Genomic DNA, 17,806 nt, shown 5'->3' on the forward strand with positions numbered 1-17,806 from the left:
TGACCCAGTGGTCACGGACTACGTGGTGGCTGCTGGACCAGAGTTCTGCAAATTCTTTCTACTGAACTGTAATATTTTTTTACAAAAATATCAACTTATAATTATGATATAATTATATTTATAATTAATATATAATAGATAATTATATAGAATATAATTAAAATATAATAATGTATAATTATATAATAATATAATTATAATATAATTATATTTTTAATATAAAAAGAGAGCAATTTTTCAATTTGCAAATAATTTAAGGACCCAAAAACAGCGCCACTCAAGTATGATCTGTGTCAGATATTGCAACTTATGGTCATTCCATTAAGTGGGGCAATAACAGACACAACCCAGAGATGAGAGATGCACTGTGGAAGGAAAATATGTAGACCGTTTGTTCTAATCTTGGAAACTTTGCTAGTCAATGAAGGAAAACAGAAGTCCCAGAGTTACAAACTAAGTTCTAATACATTCATGCTTTATGTTGCTGTAGAGCATGGGAAAATCATGGTGAAATTTCAAAGTCAGTGTCATCCAGCAGGCAGAACGGTGTTAATATAACACGCCATACTAGATAATGTACTGTGACTCTAATGACAGGTTTTCCCGACCTCATAGATGGGTTTCATGACTGAAGCTTACTGCCTCATAGGCATAAATGACTGTTAAGTTCAAGTCAAGAGATTCATGGCCGATCTAGGCATTAAGGTCTGTACTCAGCACATGGATTGCAGAATTGTGAAACACCTAAGGCCACATTCACACTAGTATTTATCATTAGAACTCTTTTTTTTGGGTGGGGGGGTGAAAACCTTAAGTAAATCCATACTATGGTGGATCCCACTATATATATGAATTTGTGTCAGTGGAATTAGGATTTATTTTTTATAGGGTTTACACTTTTTAGTGAATATTTGATGTCTGTTCAAATACAGTAGTGTTCAAAATAATAGCAGTCCAATATGACTAACCAGATTATTCTCTGTTCTTGGTTTAAATTATAATACCACACGTCAAACAATTTACCAGTTGGTGCAGTAGATTCTAAGAAAACCACCAGACTCCGCATTCATGATTTGTAGGTTTCTTAGTCTGTGTATTAGAATAATTAATAGACAGGGGTGTGATCACAATAATATCAGTGTGGAGATCAATTACTGAGGTCAATCAATCTGGGAAGAAACAGATGTGAATCAGGTGGCCCTTATCTAAGGCTGAAGCCAGAACATGTTGTACATGCATTTCTCCTTGAAATCCTGAGAAATATGGGTCATTTGAGTGCAGACAATGATCGGCTGTTCAGCTAAAATGATCTCCAATGCTTTACAATGGAAAGCCAAACCAGATACAGTGGGGAAAAAAAGTATTTAGTCAGTCAGCAATAGTGCAAGTTCCACCACTTAAAAAAATGAGAGGCGTCTGTAATTTACATCATAGGTAGACCTCAACTATGGGAGACAAACTGAGAAAAAAAAATCCAGAAAATCACATTGTCTGTTTTTTTTTCATTTTATTTGCATATTATGGTGGAAAATAAGTATTTGGTCAGAAACAAAATTTCATCTCAATACTTTGTGATATATCCTTTGTTGGCAATGACAGAGGTCAAACGTTTTCTGTAAGTCTTCACAAGGTTGCCACACACTGTTGTTGGTATGTTGGCCCATTCCTCTATGCAGATCTCCTCTAGAGCAGTGATGTTTTTGGCCTTTCGCTTGGCAACACGGACTTTCAACTCCCTCCAAAGGTTTTCTATAGGGTTGAGATCTGGAGACAGGCTAGGCCACTCCAGGACCTTGAAATGCTTCTTACGAAGCCACTCCTTCGTTGCCCTGGCGGTGTGCTTTGGATCATTGTCATGTTGAAAGACCCAGCCACGTTTCATCTTCAAAATCTCACGATACATGGCCCCATTCATTCTTTCATGTACCCGGATCAGTCGTCCTGGCCCCTTTGCAGAGAAACAGCCCCAAAGCATGATGTTTCCACCACCATGCTTTACAGTAGGTATGGTGTTTGATGGATGCAACTCAGTATTCTTTTTCCTCCAAACACGACAAGTTGTGTTTCTACCAAACAGTTCCAGTTTGCTTTCATCAGACCATAGGACATTCTCCCAAAACTCCTCTGGATCATCCAAATGCTCTCTAGCAAACTTCAGATGGGCCCGGACATGTACAGGCTTAAGCAGTGGGACACGTCTGGCACTGCAGGATCTGAGTCCATGGTGGCGTAGTGTTTTACTTATGGTAGGCCTTGTTACATTGGTCCCAGCTCTCTGCAGTTCATTCACTAGGTCCCCCCGCGTGGTTCTGGGATTTTTGCTCACCGTTCTTGTGATCATTCTGACCCCACGGGGTGGGATTTTGCGTGGAGCACCAGATCGAGGGAGATTATCAGTGGTCTTGTATGTCTTCCATTTTCTAATTATTGCTCCCACAGTTGATTTCTTCACTCCAAGCTGGTTGGCTATTGCAGATTCAGTCTTCCCAGCCTGGTGCAGGGCTACAATTTTGTTTCTGGTGTCCTTTGACAGCTCTTTGGTCTTCACCATAGTGGAGTTTGGAGTCAGACTGTTTGACGGTGTGCACAGGTGTCTTTTTATACTGATAACAAGTTTAAACAGGTGCCATTACTACAGGTAATGAGTGGAGGAAAGAGGAGACTCTTAAAGAAGAAGTTACAGGTCTGTGAGAGCCAGAAATCTTGATTGCTTGTTTCTGACCAAATACTTATTTTCCACCATAATATGCAAATAAAAAGAAAAAAAAACAGACAATGTGATTTTCTGGATTTTTTTTTCTCAGTTTGTCTCCCATAGTTGAGGTCTACCTATGATGTAAATTACAGACGCCTCTCATCTTTTTAAGTGGTGGAACTTGCACTATTGCTGACTGACTAAATACTTTTTTTCCCCACTGTAGATGTGGAAGAAAACAGAAGATTAGCGTTCTAATGGACGGAAGAACAGCCAGAATGGCAAAGGCTCAGCCAAAGATCGGCTCCAGGATGATCACAGACAGTCTCGCGTCACCTGTGAGGACTGTAACAGGTAGAAGACACCTGTGTAACGCTAATCTCTTACCAAGAAGACCCTGCAAAGTTCCACTGTTAAAAAAAAGACATGTACTGAAGCCGATACAGTGTGCCATGGGCAAAATCTTGGTTCCAGTCCTACAAAATTGAGATTATGGAGTGACCGGCCCAATCCCCGGACCTTAATCAGAAAGGGCACTTGTGGGGTGACATCAAAAATGCCATTTCTCAGGCAAAGCCAGCAAATGCCAAAAAATTGTTTGATGTAGTCCCAGCCTCCAGGGCTGAAATAACAGGTGACCGGGGACAGAAATTGGTTGACTCTGTGCAACATAGATGTGAATCAGTTCTAAACGACTGCACGTAATAAATATATATTAGGTTAGTGATTCACAGGAATGATAATCCCACAAAAAATACATATTGTGAGTTTGTAAAGACAAATGCAAACACTGGTATTTTTTTTTTAGAACGGCCCAATGTTCATTTCTTGTTATTTTCTGTAAAGTAGTTAAAGTGATATATTTTTCTCTTCATGTTGTGAATTAATATACAGCGAGCAATGTTCCCAATGCTGGAAATAAAAACTAGTATAAAGATTTTGTGATTGACTCAAGTTTTTGAACACACTTCTATTATGTTGAACACTACTGTACTTTTGGAGGTATTTCCCTTTTTTAAATTATGGTGCAATTCGGAATTGTGACAAAATCTTGCAACTTTTGGTGTTTTTATGCCAGTCTCTCATTTTCATTTTGGTAGAGATTGGGCGGGAAGGAGGCATGACAGGGGCGTGATGCCACAGCTCATGCAATTCATGATGAGATTTCTTTTGTGGCACATGAAGGAGTCCTCCACTTGTCAGATGTTCCAGATTCATGAACAAGCGTCCATCTATTTATGAATCAGGAGCATTTGACTTCCCCATGCTCTCTCATAAAGGCAGTCGTGAAAATCGCCTGGCTTGATAAATTGGGGACTCTATGATTTGGGTTCCTAAAAAGAGACACCTGATGAAAAAAAAACATAGTATTTACTAGTTTCATTGACTGTATTAGTTTTTAAACAATTTTGAGAAGTAATACACAGCTGCACCCCCACTCTCTAAAAAAAGAAACAAAAAGAAATGTATCAAAATATACTAGTGTGAACCTTAGTTTGGTCTAATAACCAGTAAGTTATTCTTAAAAATTTGATTTTTTTTTTGGCAAAATTGATTGTGTTCTGGATGACCCTGGCACAGAATAATTGAAGAGTTGAGCAATACATACTAAGCTCTCAAGAAAAATGCAAATATTCTAAAATGCTGAAAACTATCTGTATAAAAGAAAAATCTAGGCAAACATTGACGTTCAATTTAAAGGCGACCTATCGTGTTAAAAAATTACCATTAACCTACAAATATGGGCTAATCGGCAGACTGATAGCATTCTGAAGCTACCCAGCATATGCACTGAGAGCCCAGCTGGATGAAATTAACTTTATGCCTCCCCATAGACAGCTCAGCATTAGTGGCGGCTGTCAGTCAGTACCAAAAAGTGTAAACCCTATAAAGTCACAAAAGCCGCTCACTATCCATTGAACGGAGACTGAATCCAAACCGGCCGTGCCGATATAACTGAAAGCCTAAGGTTTCCAGGAGGAATAAAGTTAATTTCCTTCTGGCAGTGGGACTCTCGGTGTGGGCAGTTTCAGAATGATTTACCCTACATCTGCTGGTCAATAGTGTTTTGTTACATGACAAGTTCCCTTTAGAGCCTTTTGCACATGAACATATTATGGTTCCACACATCAATGCACCCATCAAGCCCTAGAGCAGTGTTCCCCAACTCTGGTCCTCAAGAGCCACCAACGGGTCATGTTTTCAGGATTTCCTTAGTATTGCTAGGTGATAATTACATTCTGGATGGGCAAGAAAGAACTCCATCACCTGGGCAATACTAAGGAAATTCTGAAAATGTGACCCATTGGAGGATCGGAGTCGGAGAACACTGCCCTAGAGTAATGCAGTATGAATCCTCCTGAAAAAAAGTCATGACATGGTCAACCGAATGCCGTACTACAGATCAATTCTCCCCAAGTGGCTTTGCTGCCAGTCCAGCGGCTATGTAGTGCCGAGTTACAGGCTTTATCCACATGGCTCTTGTGTCTGCATAAAGTATTAGGAAAATATTAGCAAATATATTGTTGTACGTTAGATTTGTTTTCTCTTACAATTTCTTCTTTGCCTCATACCAAATATTCTGATTGCTGAATTCTATTATTTATGAACTATTCTAAAGAAAGAATGATAGACATTTAAATCATCGGCATGTATAAAGAAAATCACGGATGACAGCCCAGTGCTTGTCTATTTTGCTATGGTAGTCTAAAATCTACATCCCCAATCACACTGAACACTGGATTTCCACTGGACACAAGAGAAGCACAGGGTCCATGATTCCATAATTCAAACCAATGTCAAAGAAAGTTCCCATTGTTTGTAATTTTTAATGAAAAAGCTAATATTGAACCTAAAAAAACCTGTTCTTATAAAATGAATTTTTCGTTGCCCTTCCTCTACGGAGGAATAGTTTATCCTTTTAGGATTTTTAAGAAATAAAATGATCTCCTATAACAGCAGCATTTATAGTTTAAATCGTACTGTAGTGCAGTTTATTTTTCATAAAAATACCATACAAATGGTCAGTCTAGTCATCAGCAAAACAAAGAAAATGAAAAAAAGAGGTAATGCTGATGACAAAACAATTATAATACTGTTGGTACATAGAAAAGTAATATTTTATACATTTATACAGAGTATAAAAGGTAACGGAACAGCAGGTATTAAGCCACAGTCTCCCGGATCGCATTTTCGATTTTCTTTGGAAGAAGTTCTCGTCTTTCTTCTATGCTGATTAAGGAATTCCGACAATTGTGTCCTTCCACAAAAAGTTTTGCATAAACTGGGTTGGAGTAATTTGTTGGCTGTGAAACAATAAATGGAGAAAGAAGGAAAAGTTAAAATATAAGTATAACTCACAGTTGTAATACATAAAGTAGATGATGAAATGCTCTGCTTATCTTGTGCTGATCTTGAAATAAATTACTTTTCCTCTTGGCTCTACATATCCTGAATTGAGTTGCTCCTAATGATAAGCTTGTGGAAATAGCATGATTTCTTTACACTTTTGACAGGAGTTCTTTATGCCAAGTGTGTCTATATGTGAGGCGCTATGAAAATTGTCAAAAATGTTGCTACGTTGTCACCAAAATTTAATGAATTTGTATTATGAGATATTTACAAAATTTGCAAAATGTTGAGATTGGACACATCTGTGCATTTCATTTTGTAGGCTAATAGAAATTGTAAGCTTGCAGTCGGACAAGTCCTAGATGGGAGGTACGTGTCACTGAGGTGACTAGCCTTGGTGATGTACAACCCAGAGATGAAAGATCCAGCACAATTAATGCTGAGAGTTTTTTTTTTTTAATGGGCTTCGATTTTGGGTCCGGGTTTTAAGAATGACTGGAAGAGCTGGGTGGGCCTGGTAATTCCCATTCTCCTATCCAGGCATTGCAGCCCATTTAAAAGGCACTTGAGCTGCCTCATTAGGTATCTGCGAGTAGAGGTGGAAGCACTTGATATATTGGTCTGCTCTGCTAGAGGCTGACTAGGTCTGTGAAACCTGTGTCGGATATATGAACTGTTTCATGTATTTTGTTAATTTATGCAGGAGAAAGACTGTTTGTTTTCTGCCCTGCTGGAAATTTATACACTTCAATAAACCTCCTTTTTTAGTCTAAGAAACTAGAAACCTGTGTGAACGCTACTAGCTGCCTTCAAGCTGCCCACACAAACCTTATAAACTGCCTCCTACCTACTAGAATCCCCGAAGCCTCTTCTGATTAGTAGGCCCAGCGTGACATCATTGTGGCAAGAAACACGTGACATTGTGTTGGGCATACTAATAGTAGGAGGCAGTTCACAGGGCTTTGGTCAGCAGATACGAATTATCAATGTGGCCAGTGGACCAGAGTCCTGTGAATCTTTTTATTCAAATCTAGTGGCCCAAACGAAAACCAGATGGTCCTCCATGTGTTCCATTAGTTTGTTTCAATAAGAACAGACTCAAGGAATGGATACATTGACATGTAAACATAGCCCAATAATGTTGAGGATCTTTAGAAGGGTTGGCCATTCTGGTGTACGATTTCCAAATAGATATATTCAAAATAAAACCTTTAGTTACTAGTTAATGATTATTGGATATTATGCTTCATTATATCTGAAGCCGTGCCCACTACATTGCATATCCTTCTGCCCACTTCTGACTGATTCATAATATGGACACATATGAAGACAGACAAAGAGATGTCTACTCTCAACTTGAACATGTGCCAGTATTCTCAGCCACTCTTGGAGGTTCTCGTCAGGAAGGAAACTAGTAAACTGCATGTTTAATGCATTTCTTCTAAGGTTGTGGACTGAGATTTGTCATTACTTCTTCTTCCATCTGCAGCCACCATATGGATTGAAAGACACACTTGTGGGAAGGCGGAGAGTACGAGAACCATACTCTATAGATTCATTAGTAAGTTGCATATACTAACATTTATACAACAGTGTAGAAGGATCATCTTTGTTCCCAATTGCACAAGGAAACACAAGAAGCAATGGGATGAAACTCAATGGGAGGAGACACAGTTTAGATATTAGGCATCTTTCACACATCAGGTTTTCGCCGTCAGGCGCGATCCGGCGCTTTTGACAGAAACCGGATCCGGCGAAATGCAATGCCGGATCCGGTTTCCCCCCCATTGACTTGCATTTGCGCCGGATCGCGCCGGATGGCCATGCGTTTCATCCGGTTTTCGCCGGATCCGGCAATGCGTCTGGAAAAAACGGCTACTGTAACGTTTTTTGTCTCCGGCGAAAAAGCCGAACACGCCGGATCCGGCGCGTCCGGCTTTTTCACACAATGAAAGCCTATGAGCGCCGCAATGCGCCGGATCCGGTTTTTTGGTCTGAGCATGCTCAGTAGCTCTGCCCACAAGACATATATAAAAGCAAGACAGTGGGACCCACAGCCACACCCAACATGCCACCCAAGAAAGCAACCAAGCGAAGCAGGAGAAGGCAGGAGACCACTGCAGCACCATCAGCACCACAACCACCCCAAATGGAGCAGCAAATGCAACATGCTGAGGAGGGGAGGCCAGCAGCAGATGAGAGATGGTAATTATCAAATCCCCCATTCCTCCAAACTAGGGCTATTGAATATCAAGATATTCATTGGCCCTTTGTTTCTCTTTATTCAACAGCCGCCCAATAGATGCAGCAGCAGCAGCAATGGCAGCAGCTGGAACACCACCCACAGGCATGGAGTGTGGCCACCAGGAAGACAGCACATCATCTTCTGGGAGCCCTCCCTCGCATCGTCAGCGTTTGACGGTAAGTTTTTATTTCCAAAATCCATCTTCTCTGTAATATATGTCTATTCATTGCCTTTTATTTCAAAACAGGATTCACAAGATGAAGAGGAGCTCCCAGAAGAAGAAGGAAGGGGTGGACAGACACCTGGAGTGGGCTCACAATTGGTAAGTTTTTTGCATCAAACGCAGAAACACAACATCACACTACACACAACACATAGAAAACAATGTTCTGCAGACCACACACAGCAAACAAATGCCTACATCCAAAGACATAACATTTTTTGTTTTCTTCTCTAGTCTTCCCAATCTGGTGCTCGGCCAAGAGGTCCTCGCAGTGCCTCCCAGGGTCGTCGGCGACAGCAACGCGGCGGTCACCAGCATGTAAGTATAAATATTTTTGCTTTGTTTTTTTGCAGTTTTTATTTCATTTCTTATGTGGAGGCGTTATTTTTGTCTTTTTCTTTAACAGCCTTCACAGCGTGCTCCCGACTCTGACGGTGAGGATGGAGGACTCGATGTGGACCACCTCATCAATCTCGTCCGAGAAAGGGAGCCGCTCTGGAATATGGCTGACCGCCGCCACGCTGACCTTATCGTTACCCGACGACTCTGGGAGGAAATCTGTTCGCTCCTTGTGGGCCGCTGGGAGGACCTCGATGTTCGGGCCCAGATTACAGAGCGTAAGTATATACAGTACCGGTTGCTTGATGTAAACCAGTGTTTCCCGAACTCCAGTCCTCGTGGTCCCCACGGATCATGTGTTCAGGATTTCTATTTACTATGGAAATCCTGAAAACATGACCCCTGGGGACCATGAGGACTGGAGTTTGGGAAACACTGATGTTGTATACTAACCACTCCTTTCTCGTTTCAGGGAACAGAATTGTGAATCGGTGGCGGTCTGTGAGGGATCGTTTCAAGAAGGAGTTCAATAAAGAGATGCGGGCCCCGAGTGGATCTGGAGGACGCAGGAGCAAGTACAAGTACGCAGAAGCCCTGTCGTTCCTCCGGGAAACAATGGTCACCAGAAGGTAAATATTACACACCACATGTGAAAACAAATGTTAGATGTAAATTTTTTTTTCAGCCAGGGCCATACCATGTCAGTATTTTAATTGTTTTTTTTTCTCTTTATTCCACAGCACGGTGAGCAGCACTCGGGAGCCTGCATGATTGGACCCTTCTGAGGCGATCCCTGAGGAGACCGGCACCGAGGGACACTTCGACCGCCCCGGTACATCGGCACCTTCCCAGCCTTCCCACACATTCGACCCATCTGTCCCATCCACCAGCACAGGAGCATCGTGGCCGCCTACATTACATGAAGCTGCTGTGAGGAGATCGCTTTCCCTTTACCCCACCCTTCTGCCCCTGCCACCTCTAGTACACCTGCGGGTACTGGGTGGCAGCGGCAGAGGGGTCAGGAAAAGACTTATGTGCCAGAGTTCTTGCATCTGAATGCATCTTTCCAGAACTGTCTAAAAGTCTTGTCAGAGCAAATCTCAGCAGGCTATCAGCAGATCAACTCCAGCATTCTGGAGGTGAAGACACTTCTGCAAACCATGCATTCAGAAGCAAGATCTTTGCCAAACCACACCTTTTTCAGGTCTGTTGTGGAGCGCATGGAAACGCTCTCTCCTGCCCAGCAGATGCATGTAATGCATTCATGCCACGCTGCTCTCCAGCAAGTTACCTCCCAACCTCCTCCTCCCACCACAGTAGTTCCTCCACCTGCACCCCCTCCAGCCACTTTCCATCCTCCCCCTCCTATTACATCTACACCCCCTCCAGCCACTTTCCATCCTCCCCCTCCTATTACATCTACACCCCCTCCAGCCACTTTCCATCCTCCCCCTCCTATTACATACCATCCACCTCCCCAGCACCATCCACCTCCCCAGCACCATCCACCTCCCCAGCACCATCCACCTCCCCAGCACCAGCAACCTCCCCAGCACCAGCAACCTCCCCAGTACCAGCAACCTCCCCAGTACCAGCAACCTCCCAGTACCAGCAACCTCCCCAGTACCTGCAAACTCCCCAGTACCAGCAACCTCCCCAGTACCAGACATCTCCCCACTTCCAGCAACCTGCCCCGTACCAGACATCTCCCCACTTCCAGCAACCTGCCCCGTACCAGACATCTCCCCACTTCCTGCAACCTGCCCCGTACCAGACATCTCCCCACTTCCAGCAACCTGCCTCGTACCAAACTCCTTCCCCATACAACTTGCCATCAACATCATCTGCTCCTACAGTCCCTGCCCAACCCTCCACTCCACCACCCACCACCTCTTCTGCTTCCCACATGTCCACCCATTCTGTAGTTTTTTCCACACCTTCACCTCTAACTGTTCCTTCCCCACCACGATCCCAGTCCTCTCTCCACACTCCCAGTGTCGAAGTGTCCCGCAGCCCCTACAGCAGTATTTCCACCACACACTACACAGATTTATAATGTGTGTATTTAAATAAAAATGACCAGTTTTATGGTTTCAGTTTTATAGTTTCAAAGTTTTATTAAACAAGTTTATTAAAATTTTAAAAAAGTTTACTAAAAAAAACATTTTTCAATAAAAGTTAAATTATTTTACACTGGTTGTCTGTCATTTCTTTCTGCGGCGAAAAAGGTTAAATACAGGGTATTTAAAAGGTGAAATGGTATTCAAAACCAGGTATATAACTGTGGGTAAATTTTAGCTTTTTGCCACAGTTGTGTTCCTGGTTGTGTTTGAAGCAAAGTATTTCACCTAAAAAGTTGTGTTTATTGTTGGTGATTTCCTAACAATGTACACAACTTTTGTTAAAAGGTGAAATACTTTGCATAAAACACAACCAGGTACACACCTGTGGCCTAAAGCTAAAAATAGAGACCATGACAAGATAGCCAACTTTGGTTGGCAAAGGTATATACTGTTGGTACAGAAGGTACACAAGTTTGGTTGGGCACAAATCTTTCACACTCTGTCATCCTGCCAGTGTACTCTGCCTTGAGGTGACATAAAGTATAGTGCAAAATTGTCCCTCATTACTGAAACCGTCACAGAACTTCTAGTGGTAATGTCATGGTAATCTTGCAAGGTGGTTTCTTCAGAGGTGTCCTCAATGGAAATGGGTTCCTTGCAGATAACAAAATTGTGGAGTACCACGCACGCTTTGATCACCTCGTCCACAGTTTCTGTCTTGAGGTTGATCGCAGTCAATAGGACCCGCCATTTGGCTGTCAGAATACCAAAGGTACATTCAACCATTCTTCTTGCTCTTGTGAGGCGGTAATTAAAAATGCGTTTTGGTCTTGTCAATCCTCTGCTAGAGTACGGTTTCAAAAGGTGTTCTGACAGCTGGAAGGCTTTATCCCCTACACAGACAAATGGCATAGGTGGACCAGATGTTTGCGGCAGCGGTCTAGGTGGTGGGAACTGGAAGGTGTTTCCATACAGTTTACGCCCCATGGCAGACAGTTTGAAAACTTGAGAGTCATTGGAGCGGCCATAGGCCCCAATATCAACCGCAATAAATTTGTATTCCGCGTCAGCGATGGCCATGAGGACAATTGAAAAATATTTCTTGTAATTGAAATATTCCGATCCCGATCCAGCTGGCTTTACAATGCGGATATGTTTCCCGTCCACAGCGCCCAAGCAGTTTGGAAACTGACATATCTGTTGAAACTTGTCAGCAATTTCAATCCACCTCTCTGTTGTGGGCTCTGGTAAAAACTCTTCAGCTAAGGAGTCCCACAGTGCACGGCATGTGTACTTCACAATTCCAGATATGGTGGAAATCCCGAGTCTGTACTGGAAATGCAGTGACGAAAGGGATTCTCCAGTTGCAAGAAATCTGTGGGGAATTAAAAAACAATAAATTAGTTTTAAATCACAGCATTACATACCAAAACTGAGCTATAACACTTGGAGATACAAACTACCACCAACAAGATTGCAGTGAAAGTGTGCTCTGATGCGAGCATATCCAATAAATGTGGCTTACCTTAAAGTCACCATCAGACGCTCTGCGGGTGAAACAGAGAAGCGGCAATAGGTGTCTGCTTTTCTTATGAGGTGTGCAATGCGCTCCACCAAGTAATCAAAATTCTCCATTTTCATCCTAACATATCCAAAAAATTTATCCGGGTTTCGTCGAAAGTCCATGCATAGTGTAGAATAGACCCCACGCGTCATTCTCTTGGCTGTGATGGGGTGGATCCACAAACGTCATCTACGATGCCTGATGCGCTGCTGTCTCGCTCTCTCCTTCTCCAGAACAATCACCCTCAAACGATTTGCCTCCGCTGTAAAATCCGCCAAATTCTTCAAAATATTTCCAATGACAACATCCATCTTCGCCAGTAACTTGCTCTTCTCTCCAACCTGCACTTTCTCCTCTACAACCTGTCAAAGAAGGGCTGTAGGAACATGCTATATATAGTTTTCCAGTAGCCAATCCCGTTCGGAAGGCCACAAGGGTCAATTTTAAAAACCGGATCCGGCGTAATCCGTCAAAAAACGGATAGAAAAACGGATGAACCGGATGAGACGGATCCGGTTTTGTCTGTCAAGAAAAAGACGGATCCGGCAGAAAACCGGATCCGTCACATCCGGTTTTACGAAACAGTTGCCGGATCCGGCGTTCCGGCACGACGCCGGATCGCGCCTGACGCCGAAAACCTGATGTGTGAAAGTAGCCTTAGAAAAAACTTTTTGACAGTGAGGATGATCAACGAGTGGAACAGGTGGCCACGAGTGGTGGTGAGTTCTCCTTCAATGCAAGTCTTCAAACAGAGTCTGGACCGATATCTTTCTGAGATGGTTTAGTGAATCCTGTTTTCAGAAGGGGTTGGACGAGATGACCCAGGAGGTCCCTTCCTACTCTAACATTCTATGATTCTATGAACATTTAACATATATTTGATATATTTGGAAATTGAATTTCCAAAGAGGTCAACTTTAACAATAAAGCATCCCTAGTCCACTATGGCTGTATATTGCATAGCTAAGTGCCTGATTTGTTTTGAAGGATTTTGTGTTTGTTTGTTTTCTCATAGACAAATCAAATGAATATGTAAACACCTGTTCTACTTAAGTGCAAATTTGGCAATGCCAAGGTGCCATAGTAACCAGATATAAGATAAGCAGGCTTTCAGATGACCAAGATAAACATATAAAACAAATATAACCACAAGCAACATGAACACAAACACAAGCACCACTGGTTCAAGATGAAATTGTAAAAATTAAACTTAAGGTAAAAATTAAAATAAACCATGCAATGAAAATGCATCACATAGCAGGCGATGTCCTTCTCACCCCTGGTGCTAGTGGTCCTTTCAGATCTGAATTTAGGTAGATAGGCGGTGCGTTATGGGCCAGTTTGAAAGCTGCGGGCCCACCTGCTATGAACCTGGACTGTATGTAAATAATATATATTAATTTCAGAGAATGATGACGCCTTACCATATCATTCATATTTCTCAAAAAAAATCTATTTTTTTGTGTGAAAAATTACCAAACTGTTTACTTATTTTTACATGTTTTGTACAAATTAAATTGATCGCCATTGTGCTGGATTCTATGGGTGAAGAAGGGGTTAACAAAACCCATGAACTGTTATCTCCTCCTGTCCTACTGCCATGGCTCCCCAGCTAGTCGCTCTACTTAAGCCTACTTCTTGTTCTCTTGATCTTCCGGTGCCACTGACTGGGCCCTATGCTTGTCAATATCTGCCTAAGGCCTAGGTCAGCGGTGATGCTGGAAGACCTGGAACAAGAAGGTTAAAAAGAAGAGATAGGACGACTGGGTAGAGAACTGTAGCTGCAGAAAATATATGGGGAAGCTGAAGAGAGGTAAGTACAATCGATTATTGTTTTGTAACCACCGTCTCAGCCAATTCCATTTGAATTTCCCAAAATTGGAGTGAATTTCGAGAGATTTGCTCAACTCTACTTCAGCCCCTTGCCACCAGGTCCTCTGCCCACCCATAACAGTCTATGAATTACTGTAAGAAAGAAAGGGAGAGTAACATATGCAGAACTCATAATATATATGCCACTATTAGCCAAACAGTGCAAATCTATGGGTGGCAGAAAGGCATAGGCTGATGTGAGACCCGCTTACATGCCCCTCGGAGAGATTTCAGCCATACTGCTCACATTTGAATGAAAAAATGTAATCATTATTTAGAGAAAACAAAATTTCTGTTACACATTTTAGGAGTGTTAAGAGGAGATAATATGCTCCATGAGTGTCAACTGGATGCACCGAGACTTTCCCGCAAATCACTAGCTAGGCAGAAGAAGCTTTTGTGTTCCGAAGCTTGATTTAAAATTGGTAAATGACTGTAAAGTACAATATGTTATTCTTCACCCTGCTTTGATATTGCATCCATTAGACCAAACCGGTCATCTATTTCCACTTACTTTACCTTCCCAGGCAAACCGTACCTATACATAACGGGAAATGATTTCAATAACAAGCATAATAAGCTGCACAAGAAATAAAGGTTTTGTACTTGATGTAAAAAAAAAAATGTAATTTTACTTTGGCATTTAAAAAATGTTTGGCCCAATCCTGAACATTTTACTTCCCAGCTATACGTGTGGCAGATACAGTTAAACCATTGAGCGAAGTCAGTGCGCTGCAAAGATGTGAAGTTACATGTGAATGCAAACAAATTAAATGGAAAGGTTAAATTGTTTTTAAATTGTATTTTATTGCTCCGGGTCACATGAAGATTTGGAAAATAACTTTCAAAAACTTCATCATAATTTATTTCTTTTTAAGTTTATATTTAAAGTAACAATTATTTCTGTAGGGCAAATCAGAATTGCTATTTTATTTAATAATTTTCATATTCTCTGTAAAAAAAAGAATAATGAAAAGTTATGCAAGGAATAAAGTTTATATTCCTCTCTCACACAAGGCAAAAGCAGGGCAATTTGGGATGACAATTTTTTTTTGAAAAATTGCTCTGTGTTAAGATCCATTTTTTTCTGTTCTGTCACTGTTATTCCTCCTCCTGTTCTTCTCTTCATTCTCTGTCAGAACATCCATTGTTGTGAACACTTTGGACCAGAATTCTGAGTTTGGGCTCCCTCTGGTGGTTGCTGTGGGTAATGGAGCTTGTCTGGTTGACAGGAGTCAATCACCTGAAGAGGATGATTGGAGGTCAGGTGTTACAGACTGGGAAGATTTAAGTGAGCAACCTTCCCTCAGTTGTTGCAGGTGATTTGATTTTCTTCCTGTGTATTTTGGAAGTCTGCCTGCCACCTGCTTGGTCCTGCATCGTTCAGATTAGTTATTTGTTTGCTGGAATCTTTTTGCATTTGATCCAGTTTTTGCCTTTCTCTGATTTCTGCTTTGCTGGGGTGAGTTCAGCCTTGTTCCCTGCTGGGACCTTTGCTGGACCCCGCTCCATATGCCACAGCACATGTCAGTCTGTTCAGTATTGCTAATCCCCTGTTATGTCAGTATCTTTTGTTTTGCTTCTAGTTCACACCAGAATTCTGATTTAGTGAGGGAGAGGTCGCGTGGCCTCAGTATTTCTGCATATCAGACGTGTTGGATTTTTCTTAGGGTTTTTTGCGTGATTGCAGACAGTATCTTTCCTGTCCTGTTCCATCTAGACAGTTTGGGCCCCATCATTTGCCTAATCTATTTTCTGCCTGTGTTTTGTGCTTCATCTTGTCTCACTGGCAATATATGTTTGGGGGCTATCTATTCCTTGGAGTTCTACTCCAGGCAGTTTAGCTTTCCCCTTTCCTGCTTTAGGCTTAGTTAATTCTTTGGCTGTGCAGAGGCGTCTAGGGCATCGTAGGTATGTCCCATGGCTAATTCTAGTTTTGCTGTCAGTTTTAGGGGTCTGCAATCCGCTAAGTTACCAACCTTTCTGGTTATCTGGTTGCCTAGCCTATTCCCCAGCTATCCTCCTCGGTTACCTAATCATAACAGTCCATCTTATGGGATCAGTGCCAGTGAGAAGCCACTTTTAGTGGCCAGCACAATAGTTTGGATTACTGTACTATACGAGAGAATCCAAGCTACAGATATTTCCTCCGTCACCTTTCCATCCAACATATTCTAAGATGAGTGATCCAACATGACCATTTTTAAAAAGAAAAATGACATTACTCTGTTGAGAGATGTTTATGATGTATGTGCCTAAAGGCACATCCAGACACATACAGAAGAAGCCCCTGTGCAAGAATTATATATGGGCCCTTTGCAGTCCAATAGTTATAAATAATGCAAAAGTCCACGTGTTTTGGAGGTGATAGTGGCCTCCTTACCTCTTGGACCCTTGCGAATTGCACAGGTTGCACAAATTGTGTGTCCACCCTGCTTATAGGTGAACACCTAGACCTAGTTAATGTGATGTTAACTGTGCAATCAATAAATTAAGAAAAAAGGCAAGGGTAGACACAATAAAATGAAAGTTTCCACAAGCAACTTCACATTTTCTTTAAAATATTTGAAAAATATTCCTTATTTCATATCTAAAAACATGGCACAAAGACATATTGGGGATCACTCCATCTGCAGGTTGTTTGAAACACTATATATTTATTCATGTCTTCTTACTCTAAGAACTCATTAAGAGGGATGTGGGAATGTTTGCACATTGTATGTTTACATTATACCATGACTAAGAAATAGTAAAGTTAAAAACGCGTAGGATTTGTCCTACCCTACATTGTGATCTGTTTCAACGCCATTTTACTGGTTATAAAATAACGATTTTCTCCAAAATATTTTAAAGGAAAGGCTGGATTTTGTTGTACAAATTTTTGCTATATTTTGTGATATCCTACCTAACCTCCGACATACTTAACACAACTGATGCAATGTTGGATTATTCTGTCAGCTAAGCATCTCTAAACATATTTTACATGCTTGCGTTTTGCAATGGTTGGCACTAGTAATGCACGAACGTGCTTGGATAAGGTTTTATTGAGCATGCTCGGGTGCTAACCGAGTGACTTGTGCATGCTCGAGAAATATGGTCAAGTTTTCACGCCTGAATGTCTCGCAGCTGTTAGACAGCTGCAACATATGCAGGGATGGTCTGTTTGTTTGAAGATGAAGAGGAGGTCATATAAAGTATGCTTTTCTTTATACTAAGCCTATGTGGTTCCTCTCTTAGTGCTCCAAAGTCAACATGTTTGGTTGTCGGCCAAAAATTGCCCAAGGAGGAAATCCCATTTCTCTTTTTTCTATTGAACCTATGATGCTCATAAGTTGCTATTAATTGATTGCAATTAATAAATCTTAAAATGCTTTTAAGAAAGCTGAACCTATAAATAAAAGGGATTTTCCAGGACTTTCATTTTATTTTGCTATGGGGCAAAGATCATCACAAT

The 17,806-nt window shown here is 41.6% G+C and overlaps 1 protein-coding gene across 1 annotated transcript in view; it reads right to left on the minus strand.

Annotated features, from left to right (window-relative positions):
• Positions 1–5,658: 5,658 nt before the first annotated feature.
• LRP1B (LDL receptor related protein 1B) overlaps positions 5,659–17,806 on the minus strand; it is a 1,871,059-nt gene continuing 1,858,911 nt past the window's right edge. Inside the window, exons 90-91 of the mRNA XM_073545568.1 lie at positions 13,758–13,856; positions 5,659–6,000 (exon numbers count right to left, since the gene is read on the minus strand). Coding sequence (XP_073401669.1) covers positions 5,860–6,000; positions 13,758–13,856 — 240 coding nt within the window. The 3' untranslated portion in view covers positions 5,659–5,859. The remainder of the gene's footprint in view (positions 6,001–13,757; positions 13,857–17,806) is intronic.

The sequence above is a fragment of the Dendrobates tinctorius genome, unplaced genomic scaffold, assembly GCF_039654945.1.
Source record: "Dendrobates tinctorius isolate UK_male_01 unplaced genomic scaffold, ASM3965494v1 ptg000143l, whole genome shotgun sequence".
Taxonomy (NCBI): Eukaryota; Metazoa; Chordata; class Amphibia; order Anura; family Dendrobatidae; genus Dendrobates; species Dendrobates tinctorius.